This window comes from Cryptomeria japonica, chromosome 7, assembly GCF_030272615.1.
Source record: "Cryptomeria japonica chromosome 7, Sugi_1.0, whole genome shotgun sequence".
NCBI classification, from domain to species: Eukaryota; Viridiplantae; Streptophyta; class Pinopsida; order Cupressales; family Cupressaceae; genus Cryptomeria; species Cryptomeria japonica.
The window spans coordinates 597,420,746-597,434,521 of NC_081411.1; the positions used below are offsets into that span (position 1 = coordinate 597,420,746).

The 13,776-nt window shown below is 32.9% G+C and overlaps 1 protein-coding gene across 1 annotated transcript; it reads left to right on the forward strand.

Annotated features, from left to right (window-relative positions):
• Positions 1–10,709: 10,709 nt before the first annotated feature.
• On the forward strand, positions 10,710–13,759 carry LOC131079298 (uncharacterized). Its single transcript, XM_058017206.2, has 3 exons — positions 10,710–11,730; positions 12,629–12,769; positions 12,877–13,759. Exons 1-3 carry the CDS (start codon positions 11,225–11,227, stop codon positions 13,394–13,396), a joined length of 1,167 nt encoding a protein of 388 aa, XP_057873189.2. The 5' UTR covers positions 10,710–11,224; the 3' UTR covers positions 13,397–13,759.
• Positions 13,760–13,776: the final 17 nt, after the last annotated feature.

The following is a 13,776-nucleotide window of genomic DNA, read 5'->3' on the forward strand; positions in this document are numbered from 1 at the left end:
CAATAATAACATCTCCTATGCTTGAGTACAGTTTCGGTTAAGCTCAATAACGGAGGACTTAAACCTCTTGCATAAACCCGACTCGATCACCTATGATCAACCAAATCCTCTGCATGAATGATTATTACATTATTCGCTTGCATATCGTCCATCATGATCTACAATGAGATCATACACATATATATACAAACCCTCGACCTTAAACAATTAGGTTAGCCACTAGACAATAAAAACTATTACATAATTATAAAACATGTCGGCCTGAGACCAAAAAAATATCATCCAACCCATAAGTCATCCCTGAAACACATCGAGAAGTCCCAACAACATGTTACATTAAGCCGATCCAAAACCTAGATAGTACCGAACTCAATTTAGGTCCACACACACTAAAGTAATGATCCCAATTAGTCAAGGCTCGAACACAATCACCATCAACATCCTGAATCCTCATTAGAAGCCGCACCAACACCACTTATGCATAGTATCAAAAGATCTTCAACAAAACTCTACTAGTGAAACCCTCGCCGGATGAATAAACCAAACTTACCAGCATATAAGATAGCATTTGATCACCAAGTCAATACCAACTAACTGAACATATATCTGAGTAGCATGAATAGAAAATCTAAGCCAAAACACACCGGATCAACATGATCTTACCAACCAGAAACCAAACATCCTACCAAGACCAAAAGGATACCGATAAATAGCCAAAGCAGCTAGTGTTGCCATCAATGACAAAACATCAATGCAACACATAATCAATTCCTCCAAATTTCCAACAGGGTATCATCTCTCAAACACTCAAACCAAGTCAAAAACAATCCTCAATACTTTTGATTATTTTCGTGCCAATTTGGTCATTCAATTTTTCCTTAGTGTCTACATTTTCATTTTAGGATTCATATCCAATTAGAAGAGTCTCATAGCATGCGTTGAAATGGTATTACTGGGTGATGATTTCTTTCCATTTTGGCAACCTAATCTAGGACCAAACGACGAGTAGAAGGATATCATTTCCGGTCTTAATAACCTTGCTTGAAGGCTAAAAAGGAATGGCCCCCAATATATAAGAATCATGTTTGTCATAGAGGACGAAATACAAAAATCTCGTCGTATTAAGGTCAAAGCTAAAAGAGAAATCGTTCAATAGAGACTCGAGAGACTTAGGTTCCAACAACAATAGCCTTATCTTAATCCTCAATAGAGTGTCTGTTAGAACATAATGTTATTAGGGATCACATCCTTATAACATTTATATATAATGTTCTAATATAAGGTTATAAAACCTTATATATTATATGCTTTATAAGCATATCCCATTTGAAATAATTATAATCTAATAACTATTAGATTATTAATTGTTTATGAGTGGGGGTTATTGAAAAGGTGTGACTAATGAAGTCACCCTTCCTCCTATATTTAAGGAGGTTCTCTCTCATTTGAGAGGTGTGTGAATTTGGAGCTTTATGGTGAGTTGTATCACTATGCATATGAGGTATTATTGGCCATGTGGAAGTATTGGAGGAGTGTCCCCAGGTTCGTGTCTATTTTGGTGAGTTGTATCACTATGCATATGAGGTATTATTGGCCATGTGGAAGTATTGGAGGAGTGTCCCCAAGTTCATGTCTATTTTATTATAGACTATATTTGTAAGTGTTTTAATTAAATGATGCTTTATGGGGTTTTTTACCCGAAAGGGTTTTCCCCATGTATATCTTGTGTAATGTGTATATTTTGCATGTATGTTTCATATTTCATTTACTTTATAATCTTGTTTATAATGATTAGTATCCTTAGATCCTAATTTCTAACATGGTATCAGAGCAGGTTAGGCTATACTAATCATTTTTACAGGTTATATTAAAAAAAATAAGTTGAACTGGATGAAAAATCTCTTTATGAAAATTTCTAGAATCCATGTGGCAAATTTGAGTAAGTGACATAATTGTTCATTTCTATTTTTTTTTTAGGATTAGATGCATCATATATTGTATTAGTTCTGTGGCATGATTATAAGGAGATTTTTTCCAAAAAAAAAGGGGGGTTAGCATGTTTAGGATTGCACTTCAAGAGGTAAATATTTTTTCCCAAGAATTTTTTTTATTTGAGACTATTAGACAAATGTTTTATTTAAATTATTACTTTCCTCCATCAATTTTGGAAATGTTGAATTATTTTTTGAATTACATGTATCATCATATTAATTTAATATATACTTTTAAAGAGTTGTGAAAGGTGCATATTCATTTGAAATATTAGAATGCATTTTTTTTTTCACCTTATTAGGTACTTAAATGATATTAGTTAATTATGATTATTTTTTAATAAGACTAGAGGATCTCAAGTGCATATATACAATTCAATAATGTATCTAACTGTATCTCCATGATAAATTCTAATAACCTTAGAAAAATCCATCCCATAATTTCTTCTCTTATTAAAATATATTTACATGATTGATTTTTGACATTAAATCAATTAGGAAAATTCTCATAGAATGAATTACACCATCTGGAAATAAATACATAAATACAACCATTATTGAATTTACCATATATCAAATAGTTTTTTTTTCAAACGTATCAATCAATCTGATTGATTTTATACTTTTTTTTAAAAAAATGTGTTCTCTTTAATAGATCAAAACTCTATACAAAATCTAAATGATGTGTCTTTTGTGAAAGGGTAACTATTCTTTAATATTGATAGTGAATTGTTATGGGCCAACCACAATGATCAATTAATATTGAACTAGTTATCATAAAAAGCATTGATGCAGAGCATCTATCACAAACCATAAAACCTTCATTCAAGGGTAGACTTTAAACTTGAATCAAGAGGCATATAAAAAGATAAAACATTCTTCTCAACTCCAAACCAATTTCAAAGGTTATATTACATCCCTAAAAACCTTCATTAAAGATTTCAGATCATAATATTCACCATAACATGAGAGAACAAATTCTTTATTGCCATGGAATACCCTAGTTTAGGGTTTCATCCTTTAAAAACTATTTTCACCAAAATAACCACACAAAATTCAATTCTTAACCAAATTAAGTAAGACAAAAATAAATGAAAAGAAAATTAAAAGACCTTTCCAAAACATATAGTCTTTCTTCATTACTATTCCTCATGTGACCACACCAAATGTTGCAACCGGACTGTTGTTGCCTTCACCAATCTGCCTTTCACCATGAACTGTAACAAACAGTCATCAATAACGTTTACAATATTGATCTTAAATACAATCTCTTCAGTCATAATTTATGATACTAATTTACACAATTCCTCTCAAAATTTGAGCTAGATCCAACGGTTAAATCAAAAGTTATGATCATTTTCCCAAAACCTGGTAACCCTTGGTAGGGTTTTGACAATTATTGTAAAGATAAACATATCTTGCCAAATACTCCACAAAAATGCATAAGAAATGATTCATATGAAATATATTTCATTAATCTATCATTAAATAACTTCTACATATAAAAATTACACCAAATGGGATCCTCCATGGACCTATGATAGCCACAGATTCCTCAAAAACTCATGAAAGATTGAGGGTTTGATGGATAATCTTTGTCAAATCCCCTCCAAACTGATCTACCCTCTTTATTTCGACCAAACATGGTTTTATAAACCATTTCCAACTCCTTTATAACTACTCTAACCACCTCATGACCAATGGATTTCATTTTTACACTTTTGTTGCATTTTTTGGTAATGTTGCAACTTTACAATTTTTACAATTTTTGTATTTTTGTATTTTTGACATAAATGACTCTAACCCTTACATAGACACTTTTAACACTTCAAGATGGACCAAATATGATATCTTTGGAAAAAATGACTCACTTGGAAGCAAAGAGATGTAACTCTTAATGTGCCATGTGAAAGCACGATCTTTTTATCTATAAGTTAGACACGTCATAGAGAGTCATATGTACTTTATGAATAAACATGTAAAAGCTTTTTATGGAAATGCTTCATTAGTGCAAACATTAAATCTACATTTTATTTTAATTTTTTAAAATGCACAAGGGAAGTGAACTGTTTGAAAGAATTCAAGTCAAATAGATTAAGACTGCAATGATAGCTGGATATGCACAAAATAAATAATTTGATTTCATGGAAGATTAGGTATATATATGAAGAATAGTCTTAATGGGGTTTGTTTCACAATGTTATAAGAGATGGTGTAGACTTGTCTTTTCCTAGAGCATCCATTATAAGTGTTGATATTTCATAATTCCCTTATAACTCTCCCTTATAATATCTTTGATAGTCATTTAGTATGAGTGGATGTAGTAATGTCTCTTTTGTCATTTTATTCTATCTTTTATAAATAACTTGTTAGTGAGACATGAACAAATAAACAAGCACTTCATAACTAATGGTGTTGATCCTTCCATATGAATTTTTAATACAGTTGATTCATCTAGTCTTAGTTCATATTTTCATGTGACCCTCCCAAAGTACCTATTATTATTTATATTAGTCCTTTAAGTGCATCACAAAAAGTCACATGTGAACTAGTAGGAATAAAGGAAGGAACATCATGATTTATCTCAAATTTAATTTTTATAGGTATTTGATGGAGGATATGACTTATGTTAACATTAAGAATATTCTTGATTATAGTATGTTTGATAAGCAAATTCCTTGATATCAAACTATCACAATTATAAACAGGAAATCATCTATCTATCTATAAATGTAGGGTAAAATATTTTTCTATGAAATGTACAAGCTAGTAAATATGCATAAGTAAATTTAAAAATTTCTCATTAGCATCCTTTTTTGGAGATCCAAGTGATTTGTTATTCTATTCTATATTTGATCCATTTTTTTTCAATCATACTATTTATAATGGGTGACTATTGCCCTTATAAACTGTCTGGGGAGCAAACCTAGAAAGGATAGCTCACCCGTTGCCTAATTTTTTTATGGATCATTACTATATGTAGTAGCATGTCTATTTTTGTATTTTAAACAAGACAAAAAATTATTATTCCTATTCCCATGAAAATATATGTTGATCTCCTTTCTACCAATCATTGGACTGTATTTTATATTTATAAGGAATATTATATGATCTTTGGCAAATGACAAAAAAAAAAATATTATGTTCTTTCTTTGCACCAAAAATGAAGTTGATTACTAAGTTACTAACTATATTGTTTCTTCTATGACGAGGTTATGCCTTCAAAACATATGGTGCAAGTGCTATTACATGGATGGTGCAATACTTTAATAAGAAGACTATTTTCTATGTGTCTTTGAATCAAATGGACAAAATATGAATGTAGCTCTTGAAGAATCAATATGGCCTTGAAGATTTATTGAAGAATTCCATTTGGATACATATGAAAGTACCATATTACTTGAAGTTACTTTACTCTTTCTAGAGAATATCATTTCTAAAGATCAAAATGAACATTGAAGATCATGGGCACCTCACTCAAGTGAAAGCATTCTATAATAAAGGCACCTTGAAGATCATGAGCACCTCACTCAAGTGAAATCGTTCTATAATAAAGACACTTTGAAGATCATGGGCACATACTATATATTATAATTTTAGCCGTCACTTTTAAATCCTCTATGCAGTGATTGGCTTTGAGGCGATGCCATTAAGGGGGAGTGTACATGACACCACCTAGTGGCTAAATCCTAGATTTAAGACCTAATAGGCATAAGACCTTTAGGCATTATATGCTCCAAATTCAAATAATGCTTGGCCTTAGGTGATGCCATTGAGGGGGAGTGTGCATGTCAATGACACCACCTAGTGGCTAAATCCTTTTATTTTTAAGTCCTACAGGCACATTATCGTAAGACCTACGGGCAGATTTTTTTTTAAGTCCTACGGGCATATTGTAAATTCTTCTCCTTCTAAATCTTCCACTTGTAAAAGCATTGTATTAAGACCAACGGGCACTATGTAATGAACCTGGGGAGAGGCTAATTTGAGGAGACCGCGGGTCCAATATAATTTTTAAGACCTCACAACATCATTTTTAAAACACTGTGATTATAAATTATGACAAGATGACTTTCATGTAGTCCGGAATGCATGATCTTCATGTTGGCATATATTTGTGTCCCTGTTTATCACTGTCAAAGAAGACCTACGTTACTAGGGTGCTTCATTTTTTCTTCTATGGAAATTGACATGTGATCCCCTATTAACATTAAGGGGGAGTGTTAGAACATAATGTTATTAGGGATCACATCCTTATAACATTTATATATAATGTTCTAATATAAGGTTATAAAACCTTATATATTATATGCTTTATAAGCATATCCCATTTGAAATAATGATAATCTAATAACTATTAGATTATTAATTATTTATGAGTGGGGGTTATTGAAAAGATGTGACTAGTGAAGTCACCCTTCCTCCTATATTTAAGGAGGTTCTCTCTCATTTGAGAGGTGTGTGAATTTGGAGCTTTATGGTGAGTTGTATCACTATGCATATGAGGTATTATTGGCCATGTGGAAGTATTGGAGGAGTGTCCCCAGGTTCATGTCTATTTTATTATAGACTATATTTGTAAGTGTTTTAATTAAATGATGCTTTATGGGGTTTTTTACCCAAAAGGGTTTTCCCCATGTATATCTTGTGTAATGTGTACATTTTGCATGTATGTTTCATATTTCATTTACTTTATAATCTTGTTTATAATGATTAGTATCCTTAGATCCTAATTTCTAACAGTGTCAGGTAAGATTGCATACTTAGTCCATCCTCACTTGCATACATAATTCATCCTCAATTTCAAGACTTGCATTTAGATCTTTAGAGTGTCATAACCTGTCATAGGTCTAGTGTTACATTTTTGAGTCGTCTTAGAGGTCCATATGTTCATCACAAGATTGCAAAAGGCTAGGAAATAAATGGACCTAAACAATTACCCTTTGTTTAATCCAACTAGCACAATGAATTGGTCAAACAATTCACACAGACAAGCCCAAGGAGGGGCAATTTTACCAAAAAACTTGAGAAGAAATCTAACATAATCTGACCTGCAAGTCCTCACAGTCCTCAATGCTCTCCTTAATCATGATCGAGATAGATATCTATCCATGTTATTGCAAAATGGTGCCAAGTTACCCCCAAACTTTGATGTGGCAACAATCTTACCAGTAGGAGTAACTTTAAACCAAAACTCGAATCAAGCACCAAGCTCATCTCAAACACAAATTGTATCCTCAAGCCCTACTCAAGGAACAACTCAAAGCACACAACATCATCAACCCAAGATACCATGTCTTCAAACCAAAGTTCACAATCTGGCATGGCATCCTCAAACGTAAACATCACATCCCAAACACATGCCAATGATACTCCTCAAACAACCTCAAATGTCCCAACACAAAGTCAAGTAAGTGCTTCCCAAGTTTTGATTCCAACAAGCACATCTCAACTAGGGGCGTCAATCTTTGTGGGAGGGTGAACTCACAATACTGGTTCCCACTTTTTGACCAACTTTGACACTTAGATGAACATTTTGCCAAAAACCTTCACTTTCTGACACCTATAACTTTTAAATCATTAAGAATTTGTAAATAATGTAAACTAGTGATTTGTAACATCCTTTTTGTAGATTCTAAATATATTTTTTTCAAATTTTTTTGAATAAAATTTTATTGATTTTTCCATCTCCCTCAAAAGTAGTTTTTTACAGGAAACAATATTTTTTAAGAGTGATGTGCATCCCGAAACGTATAAATTTTTTTCTATAAATGATAAAAACTTATCTCTTTTAAATTTTGGTTTGTAACATCAATACCCAGGGCATGCAGTTGGTTTGATAGTGATATGTTGAATATTTTTTATTTTATTAAGTTTTGAAGTCCGACTAATTATAATTTAGATATAGGTGTACGTTTGAACACATAACTTGCTCAATATATATCAAAATTAAGTTTTATTTTTTTTGTTAGAAAGAAGACATCAATACCTAGGGCATAGATATTTTCCAGAATTTTTTTGAGTTAGTTTGCTATTTTTCCCAATGCATTGAACAAAGAAGTTCATGTTCGGTGAAAAACCTACATTCATAAAAAATAAAATAAAAATATCTTAATAAAATTAAATATATTAAAAATTATACTATTTGGAAAGCTTATAATAAGGACTAAATCCTTAAGAAAACAAAACTTCTAAATGAATTCGTTTGACCCCTCAAAAGCTAATGTAAAATTGGTTTTTTATCAGCATTTGATAGATGCAAAGGAGACTCCATTGCAAGTATGATTTAGAAGTAGAGAGGTTCTATCCAAGAAATTTTGATCTAAGAGCCTTTGATCTAACTCTCTTCAATTAATTACTTCAAATGGGACCTCTTAAAGCTTAAATAATTATATTTTCCAAAAAATGTATGATTTCAGCAAAAATTAGGATGTACCAAAAAGTGGGAACCAGCTTTGTGAGTTCACCCGGGATCAACATAAAGCAACCAGGTTTTGAATCAAGGTCCCAATAATCCAATTGGTGCAACCCAACCTAACATTGGCACGCAATTTATCTACTTTACTGCACCTCATGCATCTCTCTCCCTCTGTCAATCTCCTCTCTCTCTCCTCTCAATCTTCCCATATCTCCATTGTCTATATCTTTTCCTTTATATTTATATCTCTCAATCTCCTCCTCTCTCCCTCTCTATCTTTGACTCTATCTCAACCTCCACCCCTCTCCATCTCTCTTTGCACTATTTGTTTCTTTATATCTTTTAGAAAATATGATTGATAAAATGCAATTGCATTATAAAATATGATCATGCTATACAATATAACTATGTTATGGCTATTTATAAATAACACTATTGTGTAATGACCAAAATCATTAATTTGGCTACTTTTTTCTCCCCTAATTTGGTGCACTAACCCAACTTTGTCACATAAACTTGATAATAATATTGTTTATTTTTCAAGTGTCAATATATCTAGTCATTTAGTCAATCTAAGTGATCAATGATTATGGTGTGATACTAAAATTACTCATGATGAAGGTTTGTGGGTCAAAAAGCTTTTCAATACTTAAATATATTCCTTCTTTTGAGCAATATTATTTTATATTTTTCCTAGAATATTTTCTCATGTCTTAAGAGGTTTAATGTGAGGCATGGGAGGAGATGGAGGATGTGTAGAGTTCTCTTTTGCATCTTCTTCAAGCACATTTTTATTCACTATACCAAGGTTGAGGGATTAGAGTTATTAGTTGTTGTTTTTTAAATGAGAAATAACGAAACATAAACATTAAAAAAAATGAACCATAAACCCTATTAAACAAATAACTGAAAACCCACCTTTTTTCCTCTTTTGGTAGATGACATTATTTGTAGTAGAAGTGACAATCTTGAGGTATAATAATCAAAGTGCCCTCTCATTTTTTCCTAATTAAGTTTATTAAAGGAGAATGGAAATAGGGCAACTTAACTCCACCTTTTTTAATTGGGATAACATGATTGTGTTATGGCTCAAATATATGAGTCATATTACAAGATCACACTTGTTACTAACACAATCATCTTGATGCACACATGACTACATTATAAAATGCAATTGCACTATAAAATGTGATCATGCTATAAAATATAACGATGTTATGGTTATTTGTAAATAACCATAGGGGCTTCACTTAGTGAACCTGGGTTATAGCATGTGCATTCATGACATACTAAATAATCCCCCTATTTTCAAAAAATATTACCCTTAAATCCTTTTTTGTCACCCCCTCCCAATACACAACCCAAATTAAAAAACCCCCTATATTTGACCATATATTGCATTTTTTCATAGCCCAAATTAAATAAATAACCAAAAAACTACATTTTCGCCTCTATTGATAGATGGCATTATTTGTAGTACGTGTAGGGTATGGGCATCAAGTGCGATCAGATATATGAGTCATATTACAAGATCACGCTTGTTAGTAACACAATCATGTTTCTTCTTAAAGTAGAAAAACATATTTTGACAACTTTTTGTCCCCTGAGCTTGATGCCCATACCCTACACATCTCCAAAAATCATTCTATGTTGTCTCCTCATTTGGATGCCCATATGCTACACATGTCCAAAAAATCATTCTATGTTAGACAAACCTACATAGGTTTTAGAATTGAACCACAACTTTAGATTTGATCCTCATAGACATAAATTTGGACATTTTCAATGAAAATGACCTTCAATTGCATAAATGAACTTGTAACTTGGTTTTATCATAATTTTATTCATCTTGACTATCTAAACATGATGCTAGGCTATAACGTTTATTGTGATTCAATCTTTATGATAAGACTAATGACAATTCAACAAACCATGCAAATGTCTAATCCATCCTCCTCCTTAATAATGAGGTTGATGTTAAATGCTTGTAATTAAGATGTGATGCGTATCAATTGATATTGAATGCCTGTCCCTAAATGATTCAAATGATTCAAAATCTCACTCAACATAGGAAACAAAGTAAATTAGAAATGTTCATGTTATAATTTAGCATGGAGATGAGACATGAAATTCAGGTTACGTGGACTGTCGTTGAGATAAGAACACGGGGGTACCGACATATTCGTGTTTTGCATTACAACCTAATTTGGGCATTCACGCCTCTTCAACTTCAGAGCACCCAATCTGTTTTTCATTCATTTATGAAGCAAGAGGAAGATTGATCTTCGTTAGATTTTTTCAATCTATCAAAAATTAATTGAGTCCGTATGAACGTTGACTTGGGGCATCTTGATCGGTGCAAATCTACAGATCTGAGCAAAATTACAGAAGGAGCTGATGAAAGAGGACTATAATGCAGCCACGTGTACACGGCAAGAAGACCCATGTTCAAACCTGCAGGTCAACTCTTTGTCATCTTATGCACAGCGGCTATAAAAAAGATTTATTTTTTAATCTGCGCACAGCTGCCCTTCACCCAAAGAAACGTGTAAAAGGTCATGTTTTGTTAATGGGTCATGTGATTTTTTTTTCATCTCAGGTACCAAGTCAACCAGTTTGAGAATTGAGTGATCAATTTCGACCATTGTGTTATCCTTATCTTGCATTGCCGGGTTCTTTTTTTTGTACGGCCTGGTTGAGTTATATATTAGTATTGGTCCTGGTAAAGAATTTGTAAGTATCAATTTGAGATCTTTTTTTTTTGTACGCCTGGATTGTATGAGGTGCGGCGGCTTTTGAGATTTGGGTGTCAGCCATGGATTCAGAAAGTTGCGAGCTTGAAAGCAGTGGGAAGAGAAGCTGGTCGGATTCATATTGTTCCAGCCTTCCTCCTGCCAAGAGATTCTGTAAAAATAGCATTTTTTCCTCAGAAATAGATGAAGATGATGAGTTCAGTTGCATTGGCGACTTGATTCAAGTGACCGCCGACTGTGATTTCTCAGATGGGAATCTGAGATTTTGCAATGGGTCACCGCCAGATTCAACACAGACTGATCTGGATGATCTCCTGACGAGCCTGCTGACGGAATCTGAGACCCACGATGTGATTTTTGTGCCAGAGACAGTAAATAGCTTGAATGGAGATCCAGGGAAAATGGGCTCAACGTCTTTGTACTCAGGGCCGACTCTTCTAGACGTACAGTCTGCTCTGTCGATGTATCATAGAAAGAAGCAATCTTCATCCACGACATCAATCTCCACTTCGCCCACCATTTTCGAGTCGTTGCAGAGTGCAAAATCTCCTCCATTTTCGAATTCAATGTAAGTTTTTTCACAGTTACAAGAAAATAATTGTTCGTTTGCGAATGGCTTAAATCACATACACTAAGTTGTGATTTCTAAGTTTAAAAGTGGTAAACATTCAAAATTTATTGATATTTTCTAGGCTTAATATGTTGCTTAATATGTGGTTTAAGGTTGGCTGTTTGCATTCATTTGTTATTCAAAATTTTAGATACCCAGATAACATTTTTATCAATTTGTTTGACCTAAAAAATTCAATTTATTTTAGTTCAAACAACATATTCTAAATTGATTTGTTTAGAGGTTCATTTGAAATCAACTAAAATAATCTTATGACAAGAATTAGTGTGATTTTAGATGAGTCACCTATACAAGTCAAAGCTTCTCCAAAAGAACTTTATGAACAAAACCAGTGTGAGTTTGGATGAGCTACCTAAACAAGTAGAAGCTTCACTAAAAGAGCTTTATTGATATGATTTTAGAAAAACTAGTGTAATTTTAGATGAGCCACCTAAACAAATCAAAACTTCACTAAAAAATTTATTGAAGTGATTTTGAAAAAACTAATATAACATTAGAACAAGTCAAAACTTCACAAAAAAAAACTTGATTAACGAATCAAAACTTCAAAACTTGATTAACAAATCAAAACTTCACTAAAACAACTTGATCAATGTGATTTTAGATAAATGAGCTAAACAAATGAAAGATTAGAATTGTCAAACTTTTTTTTTTTAACAGTCATTGCAACTTGATAATCGTTAATCATACTGACACCGATCTATTCTCATCTAAATCTAGATCTAGACAGCATTTATTTGATATATACTGTTTACAGTCGCCATTATTGACTTCATATACTTACATAGTTTTGAACAATGACCATTTGATGTTTGTTTGTATATTCTGATTTCAGAAACGAGTTATTCTTTTCAAGATTGCAACGGGCTAAAAGCGAGGCAAGGTATTCACTCAAACGCCCTGATACTGGCATGGACGATGGGTATAAATGGAGGAAATACGGTCAGAAGACGATTAAGAACAGCCCATACCCCAGGTATAATACCACTTCATTACACCCATTAAATACTTAACCTTTTCTATAGCAATTTTTTGATATATTTATACTCTGTGGGGGCTGAAAAAAGTTGTATTAATGTGCAGGAGTTACTACAAATGCACACATCCAAAGTGCAGAGCAAAGAAGCAGGTGGAAAAGTGCGTTGAGGATCCCAAAACAGTCACCATCACTTATGAAGGCCTCCATCTTCACTTTCCATATCCTCCATTGCAGATTACTCAACAACCCAATTTGAATTCTTCTCTTCATCAGCAATATAATAACATTTGTGGAGAGGAGAAAAACAAGAAAGCAGCTGTGATAGATAATGTCATTAATTGCTGCTTTAAAAATGAAGGAGGTGACCTAATGCAGTCACCTGAATCTCCAACCATTGTAGGCGCCCATCAACTTCTCATAAAAGAAAGTGATAAATGCTGTGAATCTATTGGATTTAGAGGAGAAAATAGTGATTTGATTGATGGAGATGGTATAAATGTTGGAGTTGTTGAAGGAGGAGGTGGTGGGTGTTGTAGGGACGGACTGCTTCAGGACATTGTTGTGCCCTTTCAACTCATAAATCCTTCATCTTCTTCGTCTTCTTCCTCATCTTTTTCTCCATAAAGGAGAAACAATTTCAAATAGACCAGTCCAAAGATGTATATAAAAAGTTTGTGGTATAGTTGATGTTTGTTTTAATGGAGCTCACCAAGAGACCTGCACTTCTAGTTTAAAACACATTTATTTGTTGAATCTTTGTAGCAAATTATGAAAGGGTTTAGTTTTGCAAGGAGCATGGAATTGTTTTCTAGTTAATTAAGAGGTCCCCTTTAATGGCGTCCGCTAGACACCTTTTTGGCTCATGTGTCGGCAGCTCAAAAGTTGCTAACTGCAGGCGCAACTGTTGTAGAAATTGATGCCAAATGTTGTAACCTAACCTAAAAGATATTCTTTTTCTTAAGGAAGAATTAAATATTTTGATTGGAGTGGGAGACTCATATTTT